This window comes from Pagrus major, chromosome 24, assembly GCF_040436345.1.
Source record: "Pagrus major chromosome 24, Pma_NU_1.0".
Classification (NCBI taxonomy): domain Eukaryota; kingdom Metazoa; phylum Chordata; class Actinopteri; order Spariformes; family Sparidae; genus Pagrus; species Pagrus major.
In genome coordinates this window covers 20,824,897-20,851,488 of record NC_133238.1, presented here as the reverse complement: position 1 = coordinate 20,851,488, position 26,592 = coordinate 20,824,897, and the positions used below count along the sequence as shown (strand labels likewise).

At 43.5% G+C, this 26,592-nt stretch overlaps 1 protein-coding gene across 2 annotated transcripts; it reads left to right on the top strand.

The window, feature by feature from the left end:
* Nucleotides 1-1,122: 1,122 nt before the first annotated feature.
* LOC140992182 (TSC22 domain family protein 1) lies at nucleotides 1,123-25,263 on the top strand. 2 transcript variants are annotated; one of them, XM_073462461.1, is made up of 3 exons: nucleotides 1,123-3,826; nucleotides 21,304-21,355; nucleotides 23,386-25,263. In XM_073462461.1, the coding sequence occupies exons 1-3, from the start codon at nucleotides 1,869-1,871 to the stop codon at nucleotides 23,653-23,655; spliced, it is 2,280 nt and encodes a 759-aa protein (XP_073318562.1). In that variant the 5' UTR covers nucleotides 1,123-1,868; the 3' UTR covers nucleotides 23,656-25,263. The 2 variants fall into 2 exon arrangements, with proteins under 2 accessions (XP_073318562.1, XP_073318563.1); XM_073462462.1 differs by lacking the exon at nucleotides 1,123-3,826 and adding an exon at nucleotides 20,640-21,075.
* The last annotated feature ends 1,329 nt before the right edge of the window (nucleotides 25,264-26,592 follow it).

The following is a 26,592-nucleotide window of genomic DNA, read 5'->3' as shown; positions in this document are numbered from 1 at the left end:
TGATAGGCGTGTCTCAACTCTGTCATTTTCATAACTGCTGTTATATGTTTAACATGAGAATCTGTTGCCAGAAGCCAGGGACGAAAACAGATATGTAGATTAAAATCTGATCGGTTGTTGATGTGTCAGATCTGTATAGAGGGATTTGCATAGTCACTTTTATAGAGCCTGTAGCCTCTGGCTGAATTATAGCCAACAGGCAGAACAAGCTGTTCCTATATGAGGAGAATGTTTAACGTTATCTTTGTCTGGACTCGTTTTGCATTAAATGTCAGCAATAATTGGCTCTTCATACCACCTGTCAAAAGTTTATTTGAATGCAGACAATGGAGGCTGAAACTTTTTTTTTTGCTCTGAGGGAATCTTTCTTAAAGTTGCACTACTAGTTTTCGGGAAGAAATTTTAATCAGAAGATGGTTTGACTGATTTTTTTATGCCTTAACAAATTAAATAAACAAACTCTCTTCGTTTTCATTACTGAAGAAACTGAATAAACAGACTTACATTAAAGGACAATACAGTTTCACGATGTTTTACTTTGTTTATATTTGGCGGACCCTGCCACCTTTCTAGCTTCAAACAGTGTTCTGGAGACCTTATTTTCCTCTGAGAACAGCTTGTTTATTCAGTTCTGGATAAAATAAATATTTCTGAGTTTATAATTAATGTGTATATGGCTAAATATATATCTAAGCCAAGGCATTAATCGATACTGTTTAGTTTATACAGTTTGCTTACAGTAGCACTTTCCAAACAGTGGGGCCCAAAAAAAAAAATAAACACAAGAGTCTAATGCTGCCTTCAGGTACTTAGTGAATATCGTAAGATGGACTTTATCACTATGGAAATTTGTGTCAAGCGATAAATACTTTGATAAACGCTCAGCTTTTTAGTATCACACCCGTCATGATAATGTGCTCAGCTGAGAAAATGTATTAATACCAGATAAATCGATCTATATAAGTAAAAAAAAATCAGCCATACGAGCTTGATTTGGTACATTCCGACTTATTAGTCGAGCCTGAACGTTACGCCACTCTTGAAGCTATGGGCAGAGTCGCGCATGCGCAGTCGCACTGTTTGCATTCCTCCTCCCTCCGCTGAGACTGACAGCCCGTTAGCTGCTGCTGCTCACCCGGCAATGATACAGCAAAGACGGACTCGCTGAGACACACCGAGATGGACTTAACGTGCACTTTTTACCACTGCAAAGACGGACATTATTAAGACACTTGTGTCTACTGACGAGAGACGGAGTTTATTCTTCGCCAGGGTGATTTTTGTCTCGGAGGGGGGGCGGAAAAAAGGACAGTCGACGTCCGGGGAAAGGAATGGATGCCACGGTCGGTTTCCTGCGACATACACCGGCCAGCTAAGAAGCTCCCGCATTCACTTTGGAGACAACCTGAGTGGACATTAGCTGTTCGGGGTTAGACTTTAATATGTGTGCTTGCTAATATCAGCAAAAGGAAACGTAATACGTAGTGAAAATGTACACCAAGTTGTAGCAGAGTGTGGCTAATCGCTCCTGGCGACCCAGCACAGCTTTAGGCTAACTGAACGGCTAGCTTAATTTCGCATTCTTTGTTTATTTTAATTTCTCCGCTGAATTTAGTGTTTTCATCTTCCTGACGTTGGATTAATACGTGTGTTGAGAAGAGGGACGCCGTTTTATAAGCTACCGTTTCAGCTCAACCACAACCTGGATCGTTGAACTTGATTTTTTAAAGGACATAAATCATCTGACTTCTCACTTATGGCTCGTTAGTATCGCGGTACTGCAGCTGACCCAGCTAGCTAGCTAGCATCTGTGTTAGCTAGAAGGTAGCAGCCACTTCTTGGCCTTTACTAACTCCCTCGCGGTAAAGATGCACCACCAGGACTTTTCTGGAGACCCGCCTGGGACCGGGAGCAGGAAAACGTCCTACCACTTCAGGAGGGGCAGCAGCGGGGCGTCTGCGTCCTCCGCAGCCGGGAGCAGTGGCGTCAACATGGGGGACGACAATCCAACCCAGGCTGGATCCTCCTCTCCCGGACTCCACCACCAGGCCCAGTCCCAAGCGGCTGGCGCTCAGGTGAAGAAGAAGAGTGGCTTCCAGATAACAAGTGTCACCTCAGCTCAGATTAACGTGAGCGGCAACAACAGTTTAGCAGATGACACTGAGAGCTATGATGACATGGATGAGTCCCACACAGAAGACCTCTCCTCCTCTGATATGCTGGATGTGTCGGTGTCCAGAGCCACGGATACAGGTGTGCCGGAGAGAAGCTCCTCTGATGAGACGTTGAACAGCCTCCATGGGGTTGACACACCTGGACTCGTGTCACCCAACGAGCCTCTTCACCCTCATTCCATCCCCCAGGGGTCTCAGCAGCACACCTCTATGGTTAACGGGACCATGCCTCACCATTATTATCCTCAGCAACACAGCCAGACCCACCATCATCACTCTGATAGCCTGGGAGGAGGTGAAGCCTCATTGTCAGGTCTTCCTGTGGCTACTTCCAGCCCAGCTATGGTCTCCAAACCCGGGCCTAGCCAGCCCCAGAGGCCACCAATGTTGGATAACACTAAAACTGCAGGGGGGACAAACCAACCAGTAGCCCCTGAACCGCATCTACAAGGCGGTGTAAACATTTCTAATGTGGCTGCTGTCACCGTTCCCCCTTCTGGGCCTACAGGTTTTGACAACACTAGCGTGAGCGGGCAGGTAGCTTCTGCTGGAGGAGGAACAGGCCCGACTGCTGCTGCTGCTCCCAACACTCAAAGCCAGCACACCCAAACTCAGACAGCGACAGGCTCTCGTTTTAGGGTGGTCAAATTAGACACTAACTCTGAGCCATTTCGCAAAGGAAGATGGACTTGTACAGAGTATTATGAAAAGGAGGTTCCTCCTCCAACTACATCCGAGGCATCAAAAGTTGCAGAGGTGGCTGCAGAGACTGAGGGGATAAGTCAGGGGGTACCTGCTGTGCAGCCACCTCACACGCTGCAGCCCTATCAGCAGCCGAGCCAGGACTTCACAAGTCCACAAGCCATGCAGAGCCCACCGCAGGGACTGGCTCAAACCACTCCTCTGACGTATGTGTCACCACAGGAGGTTCACATGCAGAAACCAGTAGCTCCTCTTACTCTACCTACAGCAACACCACAAGCTGGTGTAACTCAGCCTCCATCTGGAATACCCCAGCAGTTGCCCTATGTTGTGGATCCCCAGGGAGGTTACCCTGCACCTCAGCTCCACTCAGGGGTCATGGCTCCTGGAAGTGTCCGACAGCCAGACTTCATCCAGCCCACTGCTCCCTTCCAGACCCAAGTCCAGCCTCCGATGCCGCATGTAACAACAGGAATCTCTCTAAGTCCAGTACCAGGGCTCACAGCACAGCAACCGGTCAACATAACTCAGCAGCTGCCCCTTCAAGGTCAGGGAGCTCCACCTGCCCAGGCAGCGTTTGCAGGACAGCCTCAAACCCTCCAGGCTCCCTCCACTGCTACAGTCCCTGCAACACACACCCCCTACATGCCTCTCCAGGCAGTCCTCCAACCCCTCCTCACCCCGGGCGCGACCTTCAGCCAGGTTCCCGGGGGAGGTAGCTCCATAAAACCCTCCCAGCTGGAGGACGCCCAGAAGCTTCTGCTCCAGCACCACCAAGGCCTGCTGGGTCTGCCCAGGCTGGGGGGGACAGCAGGTGGAGAGGGGGCCACAGAGGTCGGCGGCGCTGCTGGAACGCTGGCTCACATGGGGATGTCAGCTGAGGCCAGTGCTTTCATGGTCGTGGCTGCTGCAGGCCTCAGGACTCAGCATGCTGAAGGAGAGGAGGACAGGTGAGGATGGATGGCATGTTCTGCCAAACTATTAATTCTGATATTAAGGCTGTTTTTGTTGAAGTAAACAAGAGGTGGAAGTTATTATTCCTGGTGCATTCAGGCTGCAGCTCAGGCTGATAAGATTTCCATTACAAATACTTGATTTTAAATGCAAAAAGTGCAAAACATGCTTCCCTTGTCACGTCACATCCTGCCACTGGTTTTTCTGTAACAGCAGATGAACTCTTTCATTCAAGGCTGATGTAATATTCTCTTGATCCTCCTGTCCCCTGAGGTCGCTCTGTCAGCCTTCGCAAGGCAGCAGCTCTCTGGACATTTCTATTGTAAAAATATCATCGGCTGGAATAGAAGCAGTGGTGCTGCTGAGTCACAGTGGGTGCTGGTGACTCAGCACATGCTCTGCCCTTGTTGACCCCCGCACTGTCAAACATCCACCTCCATTAGCCCATGACTCTTTGTGTCAGGACGGTTCTCTCTGGTGTACCGCTCCATGCTGTCTTTTCGTTCTTGTTCAGTATTTGCATCTCCCCTTTCCCTCTTGGGATTAGTCTTTTATTAGACACTGTTGATTAGTACCACCCTAAGGGGACTGTGCAATTAATCAGTCTTGTGTGTTCTGCTAGTTTTGGCCCTCAAAAGTGTTTATTTGAGCTGCAGGCGGTTTTAAGTTTGAAGATGTGAGTCTTTCCGAGTCTGTGCTGTGGAGACTGTATCGAGGGCCTTGAGGGGGGAGGGAGTTGTGTGACATAAATCGTAGTTGTGGCAGCAGTCCATTGTTAACACTGTGTTCTGGTTTAGCAGGAGATTCATGTTGTGTGCACAACATACACGCCTGCAGGGTACGGAGGAAGTTCAAGTGTCGTCGGCCTCACCCAAGCACCCATAATTGAGTCATAATCTCGAATATTGTGACTTTAAATGAGCTCCTGAAAGTCTGAAAAGTTTCTCAAACAGTTGCTGTGCGAACCAGCAAACGCACCTCTAACTCAATTATCAGCCCAGCGGGTGAGCCGAAGCTGACCGTTTGTGTATTCTCAGCTGTCCAGATTGTGTCTGAACTCAAGGAATGGAGCGACGCAGGGTGCTATAACTGCTGCTTCAATGTTGACATAGTCTTAGTCATATTCAGCTGCAGACAGAGCCGGACTGTTTACTGTGTGGAGGCTTTTGTCAGGCACCCCATCATGACTGTATGTGCTTGCCTTCTGTGCAAGTGTGTTTCCGTCTCTCTGTCTGTTTTCTTGTCGTGAATCGGCCACTGTCCTGGGTGTGTGCTTTGTGATAGTCGTGGTCATGTCATACTGTAGTCTGGTTCTCTTTTACTGTCTCTGTTTATCTTCCCTCTCTTTCTTTCTCTCTCAGTGCATCATGTCAGCTGTGCAGACTGCTCTCCCCTCCCCTCTTCTTCTTCTTTTTCTCTTTCCACTCATAATATCTCCCTGTCTTTTCACTGCATACACGCTGTCTCACCACCTCGCTAATGGTATCCAGACCTGCACCCTGGTGAAGTCTATATGTAGGTTTTCTCCCTCAGGGTCAGGCATTTACACCCTTATTTACAGTTGAGAGTGAGCATAAGCAGAGTGAAATGAGCACAGTAAACACAGACAGTAGCCATAGTTAAGATCTCATGATGCAGATTTAACCGAGCACAACTATATTGATAACCAGTTAATCATTTTAGTCACTTTGTAAGCAAAAAATGTTAAACATTGCCTGATTCCAGCTTCTTAAATGTAAGGATTTACTGCTTTTCTTTCTCATTTATGACAGTAAACGAAGAGTCTTTGGACTAACAGGATTATTTTCGTGGATTTTCCTGATTAATCGCTCGTTCTAATTGCTTTCAAATTGCTTCTGTTGTCCGACCGAACAGTCCAAACCCAAAGACTCTTCATTTACTATAAAAAATGACAACAAAAAGCTGCAAATCTTCACATTTAAGAAGCTGGAACCAACAAATGTTTGACATATTGGCTTGAAAAATAATCAAAATGCTTAATTGATGTACCTCGAGCTTGAATCAGCTGTTTTCATTAGTGTCAGTAGTGACCACCTGTTGTCAGAGTCAAGTGGGCTGCAGACGCCTCTGGTTGCAGCTGTCATGACTTTGAAATCACCTGACCTAGCTCGATTCTGTGCATGACTGACTGCTGTCAAGTTTCAAAACAGGGACGTGAGGGTGTGTCCGTGTTTTACAGGATTCTGCTCGTTTCTATTCACCTGTCTGCTCGCTGTCTGTCAGAGTGAGTTTGGTGTGTGTGAGAGGAGCTGTAACAGCACAGTCGGTGATATTAATCAGGGCTTTCATCGGTTCCTCGTGCCTCCTCGGGTGGAATTTCAGCCTGCAGGTCTGCAGGTTTGGCTTTTGGATAGCTGCCAGCACCGGCTCACAGTGCAGTACACTTCAAGTATACTTTACACCTCATGGACACCCTTTCTCCCTTTTCCACCACCAAGAGAAACATAAGTTTGCAGAGAGCGAACGTGGCATTGCTCGCCACTGTTTTTATGCAAAAACATGTGACTCTGCAAGTTGTTTTGCCGATGAAATAGAGCATGGAGCGTGTCTTTCTTCCAGTACTGCATGCTTCGTTAACGAGCCAAAACCAAAATTATACCTTACGAATATTTGGGTGTGCATGATGAGTATGTTGAAGGCATAATTTAGTAATAATTTTCCATTCTTCAGTCGACACATTATACTGCAAGACTCTAAAAAAACAACTCCTTCGCCTCGGCATCGATTCTGTAAATACATGTGAATCATGCTGCAAAACATCACAAAGTGTTAACACGTATTTCGCACCCAAATAAATGTAAAAGATAAAAAGATAAATCCAGTGTCAAAGTGCGTTTATAGGGCAATTTCTCTGTATGATCTCATCCTTTGGAGCCATAAAAGTTTTATTTGGCCATTAAACTTTAATGTCATTTTGTAATTAGCAGCCTTCTTTTTATATTTCCTGTTTTTTTCAGTATTTTAGTACACTTTTAATGATGTAAACAGTCAGTTTGAACATAAGCAAGCAGTCACAGGTTGAGCACGTGAATACAGGGTGAAGTCATAATCATTAGTCAGTAAAGACAGCCTCTGCAGCAGTCAGCAGGTGTGCCAAAGGTGGATGTAAAAGAGACCTTTTGTTGAGCTGGGCAAAGCACATTAGGTTGTTAAAAGAGCGCTGTTCTAATACAAACTAACTATATTGATATAAGGACAATGATCCAAGGTATTTTCTGATTGTAAGTTGGTTCAGTACTTTTTTGAGGTATTTGGGATTCATTCAAAGATTCGGCTCCTTTCAACTCCTGCTGGCCGTGTGTTTAACGTCATTATGTGACTGTGTTTATGAGGCGCTTCAGTCTGTTCATCTTAATCTATGTTTAGTGATAATAAGCCGCCTGCCAAGCATTGTAGTTATACCGGCTCTGACGCATGATTTATGTTTTCATTAACATTTACACACCTGCTTCTTTATTGGCTCGCAAACCAGGAACTGAGCTTTTTACGAGGTCTGATGAATTCCCGAGAGCTACGACCGAATATGGGCACACGCTTGGAGCTACTGTGAAAAATAGAGTTGATGTAAGGTTGTTTAAAAATGTCTCTACCATATACAGGTAGTATAGTGAGTCATATTTACAAAACTAAGTAGTGAGTCACACCTTACAACAACAAACATACTGTATTTGTTAAACCACTGGTCTCGTGAGCACACCCAAAGTTAAGAATGTTGGGTCCCATAGCTGGTTTACATAAGCGTTAATGACTCATAAATCAGTTTTGCAGGTTGACAGGTACGAGATACAACTGTCATCGTGCAAAACAACGAGACAGTGTAGCATCTCGCTAAGATAGGTGGTGCAGAAAATATAGTAAAGTACTAAGATCATAATAGATAATAGCTCCATATTTATGTCAGGTCTCAGAAATAATTTCAGAACACAAAACGATGTTGTCTTTATCTCCTAAATAATAATTAGTTAACAATTTCCTCAGGAGCAGATTTAATAGCCTACAAGTCCAAAAGCCAAATAATGTCCTCTTCAATGCTGACTCCAACTGTACTTTTACGACCTCGTGCTTCACTTACCTGTTTATCTGTTCCAGCCCAACTTTGTTTATCCAGGTCCCTCCCTAAAGGAAAACTCTTTCAGTACCGTTAAAACCTCGTTGCACCCACTTCTGCTTCAGTCTTTACAGATTTTTATTTTTGTTTTGACCAAACAAGCCTTCAAAACCCTTGTCTGTGCTTATTAAATATCTGATTTTGAGAGGCAGGCAGACAAGCATGATTTGTGACATTGCTAAATATTCAGCAGAAACAAGTGGACAAGTGGAAGTGGACTGTTTATTTCATGGATTTTAAGGAGTAGTAAGAATTTAAACATAATAATCATTAACTCTAAGTGCTGTATCGTAGGCAACTGGACTTGTTTCAGTTTCTTGAAGACGTTTCACATCTCATCCAAGAGGCTTCTTCAGTTCCAATCTGACGCCTCTGCAGGCACGTCTGCTGGAGTTATTTTATCTGACAGCAGCATGATATACATCACTGTAAACGCCACGCAGTTATTATATCATAGGCAAGCACAGATGTGCTCAAACGTGAACTCTCTGCCTCTAATGTACTGTCTTTGAGTACGTCATGTTTCCAGATTTTGCCTGTTTGTGCAGAGCAGAGTTTATTGGTGCTTGTGATTTCTTCTGCACGTCAGGAGCAATAAATCACACCTGAAGGCAGTTAACTCACTCGTCTGTTAATGGAAGTGACAGGAGAGACGTCGATGTTAACGGTCATTCTCCTCTGTCGCTGTCGTGCTGCTGTCACCCCACAAGGTGGCACTCTTGGCTCATGAATCCTCCCGGCCCAGGCAGCAGTTGTTTATATAACCTTGACGTGCTTTGAGACGCGCTGACCTAAAATGTTGCCTCGCAGCTAAGTGGAGATGTCCTTCCTGCCGCACGCAATGTATGAATCACAAAAAAATGAATGGTTTTGGGTCCTCTCTCTGTGAAAACACTGTCAGAAATGGGTGTGTAGTGAATAATAAGAAGTGTGGTTTTATGGCTGCAGTAAAGCTGTACAATTATTGATATAATCTAATCTTTGGCAGGGTTATTTACACAGTAGGTGCGCTTATTTTTAGAGAAGGACTGATTCACTCCTCCTATGGACAACTTTATATCAGCCTGTCTGAAAGATGTTTTGCTACACATTTTGCGTGAAGTTTAATTTTACTGTCAGATGTCAGAAGGTACAATTATTAATAGTTTATTACCTGGCATCAGATCCAAAGTAGTTCCAGTGAAAAACAGTAAATTCCTGCACACACTTTTCACCTCTGCTTGGATTATCAGTCCCTCAGTTGTGAGGATTTGTTGCTTTTCTTTGGGATAAGCAAGGAAAAAAATCAAGTTGAAAATGTCATCTTGGACTCCAGGAAGTTGTTTTTGCAGACATTTTGTAGAGCAAGCAGTTAATTTGTTAATTTAGGAAAGTATCAGGAGATATTTGCAGCCCTAGAGTTGTTCTAGAGTCTTTGCTTTGCACGTTACTGGTCTGACTTAATTATGTATGCATGCATCACATGTCAGACACCATAATATTTTGAGATAACACTGAAGGGGGCAATGTTGTCAGGCTTTGCTGTCATCTCTGAAAGTGCATCTTCAAGCATCACCCGGCGCTGACGGATTCAGTTTTAGGCCGCAGTGGTGGGGGTTTTGCTGGGGGTGGGGGTGGGGGCGCGGAGCCAAGCAGTCGGGTGTCACGTTTGCTCGCCTTGTGCCTCCACGCAGAGCTGCAGATTCCTGAAGAAAGTCACAGGCCAGAGAGGATGTAATATGTGTCCGTGCACGTCTGCGTGCTTCTCTCAGCTGGAGTGTGTTTACGAGGACATGTGTGTGAAATGGTAGGTGTTCACTGGAGGGTTTTTTAATAGTTTATAACTTTTACCACGAGGGAAGAACTCGATCAAAGAGGAGGAGTGGGAACGTTTCTGGTTTTAACTGGTTGTGCCACAATCACTTTTATAACACCTGTGCTGTTGTGTTCTTTCTCTCGTTCACATCGCTCTTGGATAACTTCACCCTCCGGCTTTTCCCACATAGGAAAAATTCAGTACAGTTGAGAGATATGTGATATTTCAAGTCCTGTAATTGAACGTTTGGTACCAAAACAACTAAAAGTACCCAGCTGAGCTTTACTGCAAGAGGACGATGTACTCCTGTGCATTTTCTGCTCTCACTTAAGTTTGTTTTTGCTGGATTTTGAATGTTTTCTATGAATTAAATGACATGCAAGACCAGAGAATGATGCTTGGTTTTCATTAGGCCATGTTTGTTTTCTACGTTTTAAAGTTAGCCGATGTCTGCAGGGATTTTTGTCTGTAAATAAACAAGGTTGAACCCTTCTGCTGTAGTTTAAGACTGGGTGTACACTGCTGGTAATAATACTTCAAATGGAAAAAATCTGGTGCATGTTGTCTCCAGACTTGTATCACGCTTTGGCTTCACCCCGGGAGACAAGATGGAAATGTAATGTGATGCTTTGCTGGATATCTTAAGTTAGAGGTCAGGTTCAGTCAAGAGACATCACTTGTAAAGAAGGCATTGATTGTGTTAGGGCAGAAAAACCAACCAAATATGCCTCACAACTATCTTCAGTTCCAAAGATTGGAAAAATAAAACTGTAAGCTTGGTTCTTCAGTCCGCAATCGTCCTGTCATGACCGTGTCTGTGTCACAGGCTAGCTAGCTTGCTATAATGGGCAAGAAAAGGCGGGAGTTTAATTTAGGCTTTGAGCTTTTGAGATGGATACACAGTAATTCATGGTCAGGGACATTCAAAGCTAACAGGCTAGCATCAATGTTAGGTTGTCTAATAGGCTAACATCAATGTTAGCTTCTTCAATGGGCTAACATCAGTGTTTAACAGGCTTACATTGGTCTTAGCTTCTCCAGCAGTTAAGGTTTGAGTAGCATTTCAGTCGTCACGTTGTTCCTCATCTTTGTGGTCGTTGCCTTACAGACCTAACAACAGTGAGTGGCTTTTATTTTGGGACAGAGTTTTTGCAATCCTAATTTAGGAAATTCTTCAGTTACGACTGTAGTGTAATAGTTTAAGTCCTGTCCTAAGATAAGAAAGGTCCCCCACCCCCAAATGTTCCCTAAATATCATCCTAAACTGAGATAAAATCTGATTTCAGACTAGTGTAGTTTCTGTAACGAGGTCCCTGCTGTCCAAAGTATCTATCTCTCCTTTCCAGTTTCTTCGGCCTGTTTTTGGACGACTTTTAAGGCAACACTTCACAGTAACATGACCTCTATTACCTGTCAACTTAAAACATTTTCTCCCCCCTGAAAGTGACACTTCCCAGTAAAGAGCAGACTTCACGGTAAAGAGAAATAAAAATAATTCTGCGTACAGCCAGTTCTGTTTGTTTTGTCTCAGAGCCCCGACCCCTCCGACTGTTCAATCACATTCACATCACCACATGAAGGCTGCGCCCCACAGAGAGCCTCGAGCAAAGTTTCTCAATCGCCGCTGAGAAGATCCTCACTGTTAATGCAGCGACAGCGAGCTCTCTGACTCTGTTTACTTTAACAGCGAGCCCTCGAACCTTTAAACAGAAACACTGTGCGGCTCCATGTGACTGAGGGTCAGTTAAACACAACTTCCTCTGACGTTGTAATGTGGTCAGCGTGACGTCAGATTAGATTGTGTAATACTTAATTTAACGCCTGGATTAGAGGGGGAGTAGGGGCCTGCTGAATCCCAATTTTTGCTGTGCTTGTGTGTATACAAAGCTTTGTTTGCCAGTTTTGGGGTATCTAGACAGAAACTGAAGCAGGAGGAGCAGAGATGTCTGTATTGTTTTGAGCCAGATTTTGTTTAATCCTTTAATCCTGTCTGTCTTTAATTGCTTTTGGTAGGCCTGTCACGATAATCAATAAATCAATTAATCATACGATAAATTAAAATGAGCTCGATAATTTTGCCGGCCTCGATAATTGCCATTTGCATGCTTGTTTGTTTTCCTCGTGTCTCTCACTAGAACCCTCTTGTCAGTCACTAGCCCCATTCACGCAGCCGTTTGCATGCGGGGATACTGCGCCAATTCTCCGCATCCGCCTTTGTGTGAACGTTTCAGATGCGGTGAGGGGTGAAATTTCGCTGCACCTCCGGAGGTATCAGAGGCGAACCGAGCCGGCGGCGCGGAGCGAGGGCGTGTTGATCTGATGGTGTTGGTGTCTGATAACTCTACAGATGCTTCACTCAACAAAATAAAAATAAATGTCCCACAAAGCAACGTTACAGGACCAAACAACAGGAACGTAGTAACTGGTCGTGTCTTTGGCAACTTATGTGAGGAAAAAAATACCGCAGTTATTCGTGGAGAAGCGTCTGTCAGCCTGTCGGTCTGACCGACTCTTCGTCACATTTCTGCCCGAAAAACAGCGTCTGTCCCCGGCAAAAAACTTTAACTCACCAAGTGTCTGTCAGCCTGTCGGTCCGACCGACTCTTCGTCACATTTCTGCCCGAAAAACAGCGTCTGTCCCCGGCAAAAAACTTTAACTCACCAAGTGTTAGTCGCGCGACGGTCAGTTACTGTTGTCATGGTGACGGTCAGCCCTCCCGACAAGACTCAGTGAACTTAGTGAACCCCGCGAGTGAAATAGTCAGACAGCGTCCAGTTTACTGATGGCGATTATGTAATTATGTAAATGATAGAAAAACGTAACTTTGTCACTTTCCAGGATGTTTGGTGTGTCAGGATCTCAATTACAACACATTATAACAGCATCCATATGATTATAAACAGACAGCTGGTACATGTTTAGATTAACAGGGGGACACCGTGGAAACACCTTGAAAAAAACACATACGTCATCATCATCACGTGTACCGTCACGCCTCCGCATCACTACAGACAATGGTGCTAACATTGTTGCTGCAGTAAGGAACCGTGGCTGGCCATGGCTCAATTGCTTTGGCCACAGCCTCCATCTTTATTTATTTTGGATATTTAAAATGTCTTCTTCACATTCCAATGTTAAATATTCTTTAGAAATAAAGGTTTATTGATCTTTGAAAGGGTGTACTTGCATTATTATGCCATTATCATTATATTAGTTGAAAAATGGTCTCAAAGCGACAATATTATCGTTTATCGCAATAATTTCTAGGACAATTTATCGTCCAGCAAAATTTGTTATCGTGACAGGCCTAGCTTTTGGCATCTTTTTCAATAATCGTTTTTATTGTTTTAGACACTCTTCAAGCAGCGTTGCTCAACATTCCTTAAATCTAGCCGCTAAATTGTGAGGATGTCCTTTAAAAAGTCTTAGATTTTGTATATACCAGGCCTTAAAAGTTTATAAAAAGCTGTTAAGATAAATGAGGTCTTAATTGCCACAAAAAAAATTATCTAATTTAATTTATCCATCTTTCAATTTCATTTTGTCTAAATGAATCCAGCTCTTCTGTGTTAAAGTCCACATTTCTGATGCTAAAAATCTTTAAAACTCCCACTGAATAAAACTAATACTGTCTTTTTACTTTATACTTACATTTACCTGTTGGCAAAATATAGATTAATGTAATTCTAATAACCACATTAACCATAATATCAGCACTAAACCACAGATATACTATATACTATCTGCACTGCTTGAATAAGAGAAAGATGATTTGTCCAAAAATAATTATTAAATCTGATTAAAATTGACCTTGAAAATATCTAGATTTAAGGTGAAGACACATTTTTTTCATGCACTGGTCAGTTTTCAGATGTTGGGCTATTTTGCTTCCGTAACAAAACTATGAAAATACAGTTTAAGATGTATTTTAGTTGATAATTCTGTTCTGGACATCACATATTTAATGAGATACCCTCATTTGCATTTTTAAACAGAAAATATCAGAAAATATTCAACTTAATGTAGGTAATCAACTCTGGAAGTTTCAAGGTGATACCTATTAGTTAAAATTCTCCTCTAATCACCATTTTACAATTGTACAATACATATCTTTTAAGGGCATTTTCACAAAATTAGTTTTTTCTCAGACTCTGAGCAAGCAATCTCTACTTCACTTTCCAGATTTATTCTTATATTTATTCTGAAGGCTTTTACAGGAGGAGTTTGTCCATATATCATTCATAGCCTGATTTATAAAACATTCTCCTCTCCGAAACCTCTCGAAAGTATAATTTTTTATGGTTGTTGACAGTATTTTCTGATCTATGGAGGGAAAAAAGGAGAAATCTTAAATTCCCTCTCTAAAAACTTTTGACTCCAATATGTCGACAAAATGAAACAAGAGCTTGAACCTGGCTTTATCCAGTGTTCTTTAGATAATGCGTCATTTGCACATTTCAGACAACTTTAAATACAAAATGAATTGTCTTAATGTTAGTCATCACATGGGGAAGTTTTCTAGTTGCTGTCCTTACTCATGCATGATAGTTTGTCATCTTTCCATCATCTTTTTGATGTCTTTTTATACCACAGACTTCTTTCTAAATGCAGAAGGACAAAACTCCCTCCGTTATTTTTATCTCTGTTAAAAATGTGTCCATCCTTCACACGGGGGCGTTGAAAGTTAAAACCTCATCCATCACATGAACAAGGCATGTCTACGGTGTCACTGCACCAGCAGAGATGTCAAAGCTCAGCCTCCTTCCTTCCTGCCGCTCGTCGGTAGCCCATATGGCACAGAGGCTGGTTATGTAAGGCGTTGCGTGCGCGGCAGAGGAGCGATTCGCTTACGCTCCAGAGGGCCGCTGCCCTGCAGCTCTGTGATGCCATGAGAGCTGAGTTTTTGGGCGTTCCTGCCCTTTCGTTTTGTCTGTGTTTGGGCAAAGATCAAGTGAGATTACCGCCGGTTTGCAAACAAGTACAAGGTTGTCGTTGATTGCTGTCGTTGATTGCTACCGTTGGTGCGCTTCACCTACTCAGAAATGGAGAAATGATTGCATGCTGCCTCAACAAAAACCGGATAAATACTTTCTAAATTTGTAAGATTAAAAAAAACACACTACTTGTGCTGGAGCGTGTGCGTATGTGTGTGTGCAGCGGGGTTGATCTTGCTGTCGGCCTCGGTTCTCCTCCATGTAAATGCCAGCGCTCAAAGCCTCCGAAACCGGATCCCGCCAGTTTGCAAACACAGCCACACACACAAAACCGGCTGATACAAGAACACACAAGCGGGATGCACGGGCGCACGCAAGCCCATGTCTCCCAACTGTTTCAGGACAAGTGATGCGGAAGAAGGCAGGCCAATCACAGAGCGTCACACAAACTGATGGAAAACCAGGGATGTGAGGAGAGGATGGGGAAAAAAATAGAAGCACTGTGTTTTTTTGTCTTGAAATGAGCTGATAGTTTCCAGTCGTGTTGTGGTCTCTTTTATGCTGTCACTTCCCCTAATTGCCCCTCCGTTGTCGAGCACAGTTGCGGCAGAGTTGGACCCTTCTCGGGGACCACACACTGCAGCCTGAGCGACGGCTCCCCCCGATCGAGCCCAGCAGCTCCGCTTTCACTCGAACCGCATAATAAAAGTGAGGCGGAAGCGTTACTTACACCCAGCTGGGTGCTTTTTTGTGAGAGGGAACGTGGATAAAGGGTTCGGAGGAGGGTGAAAGGGGAGATGCCTCCGAGTGTATGTACAGCAAACAGTCAAGAAGGTTTTCTAGAACATCTCGCCATGCCTTTCTCTTTTCCTTTCACCTCTTCTTGATAGTTTTTTAAAAGGTTTCAATTGTGCAAAGATATCGTCTTGTGTTCTCTAACCGACTTTTTTATGACTCCTATCTCAGAGATTAGAAGATTTTGCCTGAGGTTTTACTGTTCTGTACAGAGTTTAGTATTTCTTCTCAAGCTAAAGCCCTTCGACAGCCTTCATGTGGGCTCCCCAGGGTTTGGCGTAGACGTACAGCACCGCCCTCGCTTTCCTCCTCACATTCATGACTGCTTTTGAGAAAAGAATAAAGTTAATATGGATTGTCGTGAGTAGAAGATGCTGCTCATGATGTGGAACGGGGTGGGGTAAAGGCTTAAGGGAGAGTTAGAATGAGCTCTGCCTCTAATTGTTTTATCCGAAGTTTGGCGAGGAACGAGAGCTCGTTACCTAGCTAATAACATCTAATAGCTTCGTGGAACATCGACACGGTAGCTCGGCCAGTGCGGAAGATTTTAATTTGGCGTTGAAGTCACTTAAACTTAAGCTTTTCTATCTCTAAGTCTCCTAAGTGTAATGTGAATGTACATTAAGCTTCAACATAGGGGTTAGGTAATATATGGGTCAGGCCTCTGCACATGCCTCATACACAAGCTTCAAATGGACATGGATGCATAATGAATGAAAGCATGTCAGTCGGTGATGTCACGACGTCAGTTCCCTCGCCATTGGGCGAGCCGAGTCTGTTGCACCATCGACCATTGGCTGGAAGTAAAAGCTGTCTCCACATCATTGAGTTTTCGAGCCTTTTGTTCTGAGTGGGCATGCGTACAGTGACCCGAAACCTGCAAGTACACAGTGTACACATGTGCAGTGAAGGAGCACCGCTAATCAATAATGTTCAGTAATGTCATTTTCCGTAGTTTTCATCTCCCGTTCCTTCGACGTCTGCGCTCTCTGTGCTCTCGTCTCCGGCCCTCAATTGTTTCATTGGTTTAGTGACACGTACAGTAAAGAGGAGAATAGAAGACGTGACCTTCGCCTAATGAGGTTAATAATTTCACTGCGTGCGTTGAGCCGAATCCCACCAACAAACTCGCTCCGCGCGCCCCCCTCGCCGCCATTTTGTGGTCCTCACAACTGCGCGCTCACTTCGACCTCCCTTTGTTCTCGACGGTCCCTCTGCTCAGTTGTATCTCAGCGCTGAGATACAGTGTTGGTGCTCTTAGTTCTCTTGAGTTTCCTGCGCTGCTTCTAGCCATCTTGTTTTGATCGTCTTTGTTCAGGCTATAATGTGAACTGCCGCCAACATGGAGGTACACGTGAGCCATGCTCCAGTGGAGACCCACACTGCGAGGGGCGTGTGCGTCCGGTGTGCATCCACTGATGAGGAGTGACAGGACGGCTACAGACATGCAATATACACATTGAGATAGCTGAAGGAGGGAGGCAGAGGGTGGATGTTTGTTTTTTTATTTTCAGGGAGTTTAAGGGTAAATGTGGGAGTAGGGTGCCACGCTTGTGTCCTGTTTCCATCGCCATCACAGAGAGGATGCTGCAGGAAATGAACAGAAAAAGAAAGAGCTAGAGAAGGGAGTGGCGTCGAGGCGCGCTAATGTGGTGTGTGGTCAAAAGTAGCTCATCCTATTGGACGGATCACCCTAATCTCTGCTGACGGTTTATGTAACAACAGAAGGCGGAGGTGACATCACAGCCCACCCTCCTGTCTCCCCTCACCGCGCACCCAATCGCCAGAGAGTCTATATATGATTCAGGGGCAATCAGGAGGACTTAGCCCACTAACGCGCGCTCCCGCTGTACACACAAACACTCCCACTTCCATCCAACCTGGTCTCCATTGTTGCTCAGGCTCCCCCATGTGAAGCGTTCGCTGCTAAAGGGGAGCAGGGGGCCAAAGGGCGCAGGTCAGGCGGACGGAGGAGGCGCGGTGGTGGTGGTGTTTGTTTTGGGGGTGATTTTGGAGTAAAGGGGGGGCCCTCTTGCTCGGTGGTGTCTTAGCACGAGAGCATCAATGAGAGAGAAGGGGCTGGCCGGGGCAGGAGGAGCGCAGGGCAGGAACTCCATGGCTCTAAAGCTGCTCTTCTGGGAGCTGGAGAAGCATCTGAAGAGGTAACGATGGATGTAGTGTTGTCACGTTGTAAAGGGGTCGGCGGTGGCGTTGGGGGGGTTAAGGTCCGGCAGCCTGGGGGGTTGTGTATGTGTGGTCGTTGTTGTTGTTGTGGTTGAATATCGGCCTGCAGTTATCCAAGCAGTCACACCTGCAGCTCTCAATTAACATCAGCTCGTGAACGTGGTGCCTGCCTCTACCTGCATCACATCACCGCAGCATGTTCAAACTCCCGCCCAGCCTTCCCTGGAGGTGTTTGAGGACACAATGTTCTCACTTCTGCTCATACATGTGGCTACGCTCGACTGTGTGCGAGTGTGAAAGCGTGTTTGGCTCGTGTTCGTTCTCTGTAATGTGTCCCTGGCCAATAGTCGTGACTTTATCTCTCGCCTGCTTTTTAGTTTAATGATTCCCTCCAATCTCAAACTGCCAGAGATAAGCACCTTGTTCAAGTTCCTCAAATGATCCAGTTCGCACATATTTGCTTCCCTCGTAGACTTCAGACCATCCCAGACTGTCAAACATGAAATCCACAACCTACAAAAGCCCACGTTCCCTCCAACATTTCTTTGTGTAAGCACGTATGGATAAGGTGTCAACAAAAGTGGAAGCAACAAAAGGAGAACGAACGTTACATTCCTGTTCTCTAAAATCACACAATCCCGTCAAAGATCCCGTGACCAGACAGAAACGGAGGAAGTGAAATCCAATTGACGAGCAGATCGATCCAAACTCCCACTTAATGAACTTGGTCACCACTTAATGAATGTTCCAGCTAGAGACAGATATAACAGCTAAGGTGCTTAAAGCAGGACACTGCTGCTTAAAGCTTTATACTGTTGTTGACGCCCTCGTACAGTCAAAGTCATTAAGCAGCGTGAATGTGAATGAGCAGCAGTTAGAGGTCAGTTAGCGACCAGAAAACCACACCCTGGCTGTAGGTGCAGGTCTAGTTTCACTCTTTTCATCTCCTCCACAGTTATTTACATAAAAGGTACTTCCTCTTTGTGCGCTGTTGATCTGACCTGTATGTTTCCATGGGGCCGATCAGTCCACACCTTCATACAGTCAAATCACATTAGTGTGCCTAATAAGATTTAAGTTATTTTAGGGACATATTGATCTGATCAGCCTTGAGTAAATCAAAAAGGAACTGAAGGGGGTTCAGTTACTAAGTGCTGTATTAATCTATGAAACACCAGATGGTCCGACTGATCAAACTAACTGTGTCAGATCACTTGTTAATGTCTGATCAAAAGTCCAAGTATGCAACTAACAATTATTAATTTGGCGATTATTTGTACGATTAGTCTAAAAAATGGTTAAAAAACTGTCATTATAAGTTCCCAGAGCAGAAAGTGGCGTCTTCACATCGTTTGTTTTGTTAAACTAACAATCCAGAACCCAAAGACTCATTTACAATGACAAAAAAAAGCAGCAAATCATCACATTAAAGAAGCTGCAACCAGCTAAATGCTTGACAAGTGACTGAAACCAGTTTGTGTTTAATTTCTCTAAATAGCCACTTTTCGAGATCAGTTTTTGCCTTTGTTGCTTTAAAAAATGACATGATTAATTGACAAATTGTTTCAGCTCCACTTGACGTATTTGGAATATTTTGTGTTCCTTCCAGTGCAGAAAAGAAAAGTCAAGAAGTAATTGATTGACAGAAAATCAGTCGTAAAGTTCTGATATTCAAATAATCTTGTCAATCATTAAACAGTCTCTGGTTCCAGCTTCTCAACTGTAACGATTTGCTCTTCACATCATTGTAAACTTGAATATGTTTTAAATCATTTTAGTTTACTGACAGACAACAATCATTTATAAATTACTCGTAGAGATTGCTAGAGATTTCAATTATTCGATTAATTGTTGCAGTTTTATTGCTCAAGTAGAAAACTTAGGAATATCTGATTAAATCGGTTGATCGTTCAGGCTATAGTGTCACAAAATGTCTTCAAATGTCTTGTTTTTGTCCATCCGTCCCATGTTGAGGACTGAAACTGCCAAAATCAAGAACAAATACATACATTGCAAATGGCAGAAATAAAAAAGTTAGTGGAAAAATATAAGAGGACAATGCAATCAATACATTTAAAAAACAGTCATTGAATGAATAAAGTAAAACATTTAATAGCAAAGTCAATAAATAGGGGAATTAATACAAAAGTAAATAAAAACAGACGCAAATTTGAACAGAAATATCAATTCATGTCACATTTTACACGTTATTTAATGCCTACATTTGTGTGCATGTAATTGCATATGTATTCATTTATTGAGTCTTTTTGTTTTGTTCTTATATACATTTGATTTTGGCGGTTTTAGTCCACCGTAGTCCCAAACCCCAAACATACTCCATTTAACAAAGCAGAGAAAAGAAAATATTCAGCAAATTTTGACAGATCATCGTTGACTCATCGTCGCACGTCGCAGAAAATTCATAAAACTTGCCTAATAATTATTGTTGGAGGAGGCTCGTCAGTGTTGGAGCAGAGGGGGTGGTCCTGTTCTTCTGTACAGAACAGTGTGTTCCCAGTTTAACTCACATCTGAGGAGGACAAAGGAGCTTATCCTCCTCTGTTTCTGCCATCTGACCCTCTTCATCCTCACTTCCTTTAAGTGTTAATATTTACCTACCCTCAACTGACATCTGGACAGTGCTGAGGTCAGCAATTGATTACATCTACTCAGATTACACGAAGCCTGAGGAGCCCTGACCTCTTCTATTAGATGAGTTATAACCAATAGGTGGAGACATTGTGTCACTTAAGTTCTCCCATCGCTTCTGAGGAGGAAACCTGCACATTAAATCGCATTTTCCCAGACCAAACATGACAGTGAACGCAACACATCCGCTGTGAAATTGTTGTTTAGCTCGGTTTCTTCTATCCCGTGCTGTCCCGGGTTGAATGCGGGCTTTTTATAGAGGACGGTGCAGCAGGTAGAGCGATGCGACGTGAATTATTATCCGCGAGACGCCTCTCCTCCAATCCGCGCCGCCTCCTCGCATATATTATGCTAATGAGCGCGGTCGCCGGCCAATCGCGCGGCCGCTGGCGCCAGTTCCCCCCCTCCCTGCATACATAATGAGGAGAGGGAGCCGCGGTGTGTGCGGAGCTGCAGCCCGCCGCCTCGCTCAGTCTTTGTGTGCTCTGTCCCGGCTGGCAGCGCTGCGGTCGCCCCGGAGAGGAGAGCCGACGTGCCGCCCTCAATAATGCGCTGTTTTTCTACTTTTTTTACCGCTGGACTTCCAGTCTGTTCACCCGGATACTCGCCTGTGGGGGTTTTAATGGACGGGGTAGCATGAATTCCCAGTGTTACACGGTGGCGATGGATCTTGGCGTTTGTCAGCTGAGGAATTTCTCGATATCGTTTCTGTCCTCTGTGCTCGGGAAGGAGAGCGCATCAGTCAGGGTTGACAATAGGTAAATGTCAGGAGGGATGTCTGCTCTTTGCATCCGGACTCAAATGTCTCATTGATTCTCCGCCATCAAAGTCAAACCTGCTTTTCTCGACCTCCATTTGCTTTGTTGCACACATCTGATTTTCTCCTCCTCATCTGCAGCCTCTGTTCTCCTGCCTCTGCCCTTCATTTAGACACATATCCACCTCATGGTGCATCGTTATAATCATGTTTCCTTTGTGTCTTTCAGCTCCTCTGGTGCAAGTGTTGTGGCCATTGACAACAAGATTGAGCAAGCAATGGTAAGAGCCCGTTTTAATCCCCTCAGTGTTTGTAAATAGGCCCATGTCATGCTCTACATGTATGTGCTGCCTCTGCTGTTATGTAACCCCAAGCACCGACACCAGCTCCTAAAGCTCTATCAGCCCGTAAGCGCTTTTATTTTGACGTGTTTTGGCAGCAAATGGTAGATTTTAGCAGGATAAGTGATGTTTGGATGAGGTGTCTTCCATCGGGTTGATAAGAGAAGACACAAAGCTGCTCTTGAGGAATGAATGAACGAATGAATGAACAAGAAAATGGCGCTTTTCCTTTGCAAAAAAAAAAGGGGGAAACCAAAATTTCCCGCATATTTGCACCTGCTCATGTGTGAATTAGAGGCAACAGGAGCTTCCTGCTCTGTCACGATTTTGGACGATGACCTCCAGCTTATTGGCAACTTGATGTGGGCCAGGCTAAGGTTCACACGCTATTCCCCCCTCTCCCTCTCTCTCTCTCTCTCTCTCTCTGTGTCTTTCTCATGCATATACATACTCCCTCGCCCTCTCCCCCCTCCCCGTCCCGTGTTGCTAGGCAAGCAGCAGCCTCCCCGCGGCTCGGTATAAATAACTCGCCCGGTGATAGGCTCCTCCCATCCCGGTGCAGGAACATTTTGTTCCCTCGCTGGCTGGCTGCGTACCGGGGCAGGGAGGAGGAGGAGGAGGAGGATGGTCGGGTCCACAGACAAGGGGATGCTCAGATTATTAAACGCAAATCCCCCCTTCAGCTTCAGCAGTCTGGCACAGCTCGCCACTCAGGCATCATGGTGGGATGGGAAAGCATTTCAAAGCTCCTGAAATTCCACCTTTTTCAAATGCAGTCGCTGCACCCTTCGTTTCCTCGAGACAGCTGCTATGTGCCACGCAAGTGATTTACGATGCAGAATTAGCCTTTGCTCTGCTTTGTCACACATTTCCCCCCCCTAACAGCGTGTTTTTCAAGTCGCTCACATGTGTTTGAGTCAGTTTTTCCTGCAGTAGGAAGTCTCTTGTGGAACTGGATTTATTTATAGAGTAGATGTAAACATAGACGAGCCAAAATACATTTTTATAAAAATAGAAATGTGGTTTAGGAAGTCAAAAGGTTCATGTGAATCAATAAACATGGACTGTGTAATGACATTTGATGAGTTTATACTCATTTACTGTACATAATGTCAAAAATAGTGAAAAATCTTCATCACAATTTTCAAATAGCTTTTTTGGTTTGGCCAACAGTCCCAAATCTGGTGATTAAAGAACAAAGACAAGTACTAAATCGTCACATTTGAGCAGGTAAAATCACAGAATTTGGCATTTTTGCATGACAAACAACCAATAACCAAAATAGTTTCCATTCATTTGACATGTTGGTCAGCTGATTGACTAATATATCTCTTGATTAATTGATAAGACATGTCAAAAAAGTGAAAAGCACTCCAATAGTGATCCAATAGTCCCAAATCTGGTGATTTAAAACACAAAAAGCACCAAATCTTCAAATTTGAGAAAGTAGAACCACAGATTTTGCATTTTTGCTTGAAAAACAACCTATTATCAAAGAAGTTGCCTTTAATTCTCCGTTCATTGACTTGTTGGTCAATGTATGCCGAATAAAGAGTCTTCAAAATGTCAAAAAATAGTGAAAACATGGCAATCACAATACCTCAGCGTTCAAGGTGACGCCCATAAGTTGCTTGTCTTACCTGACAAACAGTCCAAAATCACCAACAATGTTTATAATGATATTATAATAAAGATTTTACATGAGAGAAAAGTGGTGAATGTTCACATTTGAGAAGCGGGAACCAGCAGCTGTATGGCAGTCAATCAATCAATCATAGAAATAGTTGCTGACTAGTCGCTGCATGGACTGTTAGCTTCGGTTCTTATGTGGTTTAATGCATCAAAAGGAAGCAAATGAAACGCTATTTCTGAATGTTCTGTTGTATAATAAGGAGTCAAATGTGGTTTGAACAAGATGTCCAAGAAGGATTGTGAATATAATTTAACCGTGTCGCTCTTCTTTCTCTCAGGACCTGGTGAAGAGCCACCTGATGTACGCCGTGCGCGAGGAGGTGGAGGTGCTGAAGGAGCAGATCAAGGAGCTGATCGAGCGCAACTCTCAGCTGGAGCAGGAGAACAACCTGCTCAAGAACCTGGCCAGCCCCGAGCAGATGGCTCAGTTCCAGGCGCAGGTCCAGACCGGCGGCTCCCCGACAGGCAACGGCCAGCCTCCGGTCCCGGCGCCGACAGGGACGACACAAGCCCTCCCCTCCTCACAGAGCTCCAGCACGTCTGCATAACACAGAAAGCTGCACGCTGGAGGATCCCCCCCCATGAGGATGAGAGACAGGGGGGATGAAAGAAGAAGAAGAGGAGGAGGAGGAGGAAGGAGGAGTCTTGCCATACTGTGAACTGACTCTATGCCACCGTCTCGACGAGCGCACACTCAACCGGCGGACAAAAAAACAACTTTCTTTTGTTGCACATTTTTAATTTAACTGAAAGACTTTGGAGTTACACCGGTGTGTGTGAGTGCATCCCCGCTTTGTCTCCAACTTTTACGACCTGCTTCAGACAATCGTCAGAGCTGACAGGAAGTCGACCCTCCGCCGCCACCTTTTGTTCAGGGCCACCAGGGAAGGAGGAGCTAACGCCCGGCCCGGCCAATCAGGGTAGCAACTGCCTTGCTCTTGTCGAATACCCTCGCAGTGTGACCCGTGGAAAGCGTGCCATCGTCTCCCCACCCCCCGCCTCAACCCAGCACTGTCCGTTTGCATCACACTTTAAATTTTTTACTCTGGTTTTATGTTTTCGTGCTGCGGCCTGTGCACTTTTTTTCCGGACGTTATTGACAATGGACGAACTTTAAAGAATCGTACGACCCATCTGGAATGGGAGTCAGAGAGTCCAGCTCACGTTTTTTTCTGGGTCTTCATCCTCACAGCATCTGAAGACGACGGGGGGAAGCTCGCTATTCATGGTCGACGGGGCGGGTTGCAAAGAATTATGAAATATATATTAGCCGCGTCTTATTGTTCACTTTCGAGAACTCGGTGTTCTTTTTCGAGGTCCGTGTCTCCGTCCCCACCCTGAACACACTCTTCTTCTCCCCCTTTCTCGGATGGAGCATTAAACATTTATGCAGGGAAATTTTATAAGGGAGGGTTTAGGATTTTGTTTTTTGTCTCTTGTTGATGTAACTAATGTCCTAGTGAAAATGTAAAAATAATGAATGGAGAGGCAATTAAGTAGGACATGACTGTTTCTAGGTAATGAACTTTGTACAGATTAAAAATTTCCAATTAAACTCTGCCAAGTGCCTGGTTTCTAACCATAGATACATATATAAAAGCTTTTTTTAGTTGTTTTATTCAGTATATGTATATATAAATATACATTTATATATATATATATCTATGGTTTTGCCAGGTTTTGAACTACCTGTGATGTCAGTACTCAGGGTGGGAACAGAAGAGGATATTTACCTCCACACTAAGATGCTGTCTCTCCTGCAGTGACACACGGCCTCGTACTGTACGTGATCTCTCTCCTCTGCCGTCGCTTAACTCACTCGCTCGAATTACCTGGACTGTTTTACCATTTTGGAGACGTGTGTAGTCATTTTTTTTTTTTAAATGAATGGCGATGGTGTTGCTGTTTTTCTTTTCTTTTGTCTTTTTCTTTTCTTTTCTTCGTTTTTGTCTTTTTGTACAGCCAAGTGTTTGAATTTGCTCGTAGTGCAACTGGAGCGCTGAACACAATAATGAGACACTTGGCGTTTAAGAGAAAAAAGGAAAATGCCGAGCACAAGTATGTCGATGTTTTGTGCATGTTCCTCAGCCCATCACAAATGTGACGTTACAATTGCACTAGACAGTTGCACCTCAAATAAAAATGAAAACAAAAAATGACCTGTTTTTTCTTCATTTTTAACGACTTCTAGGTTCTTTTGGTTTTGATTCACTTGATCTACTGACTGGTCGACCCGACCTACAATCCCAAAGCATCAGTATTTAACGAGTTAGGAACGAGACTCAAAAACCAACTTTCTTACAAATTGGACCTTTGAAAGACAACAAATTGTTGTGGTAACACCTACAATAAAGGTACATTGCTTAACATTAGTAAACGCAGTAATAAACTAACTTACAGTTAATGAACAGTCAACCAATGTGTCTAGTAATCATTTAATCATGATGTTCATGTTAACTAAGGTATACATTATCTAATAGTTTACAAAGATTCATTAATATTAGTATAATAATAAGCATTGTTATTAAGCACTAATATGTAAGTAATACAATAATAAAATGTAAACAAGTAATTCAATATATGCTTAGTGTGGTACTTAATTGTTTAAATAGTTAAGTTATACAATAATAAACATCAAACAATAGTTAAGTAATACAATAGTTAAGTTGTACAATATGTTTTAAACAATAGTTAAGTAATACAATATGTTTTAAACAATAGTTAAGTAATACAGTAGTTAAGCATTAAACAATAGTTAAGTAATACAATATGTTTTAAACAATAGTTAAGTAATACAATAGTTAAGCATTAAACAATAGTTAAGTAACACAATATGTTTTAAACAATAGTTAAGCATTAAACAATAGTTAAGTAATACACTTGTAAGCATGGAGTAACTTAACAAATGTCCTAACATTTATTAAGGTAGTTTCTAGTATTGGTAGATGGTTGATAAAGATGTTTACTTAGTTAACATGAACAGCATTAGTAAATGATTAGTTAACTCTTAATTGTTAGTTAATGTTTGTTAAGGTATAAACTAATGTCAAGAAACTTACCCTTTTTGTAAAGTGTTACCTGTAGATATTAGTGGTGCCACAATACTGGAATTTCTAACTTCCATACAATGAAATAGCAATTCTCGAGAATTCAACAAAGAGGTATGACTTTTTCTTGGCTAGAAGCAAAGAACAGCAGAATGATTGTAGTAAACATTAAGAATCATACTTTTTTATATATTTTTTTTATTTTCTCAAGATCTGGTAAATGTTTTTATTTACAGTTTTCAATTTTACAATGACAAAATATATTTAAAGGACAAACAAAACAATGCAAATACAAACACAACGCCTAACTGAACTCAAACAGAACAAATCAAAAAAGGCTGTTAAAAAGAAAATGTTCCCAATAAATAAATAATTAAATTGCACCACACCCTCTGATGTAGCCAGACAGGTCTGAGCCCCGGTGGTAAAAAAAAAAAA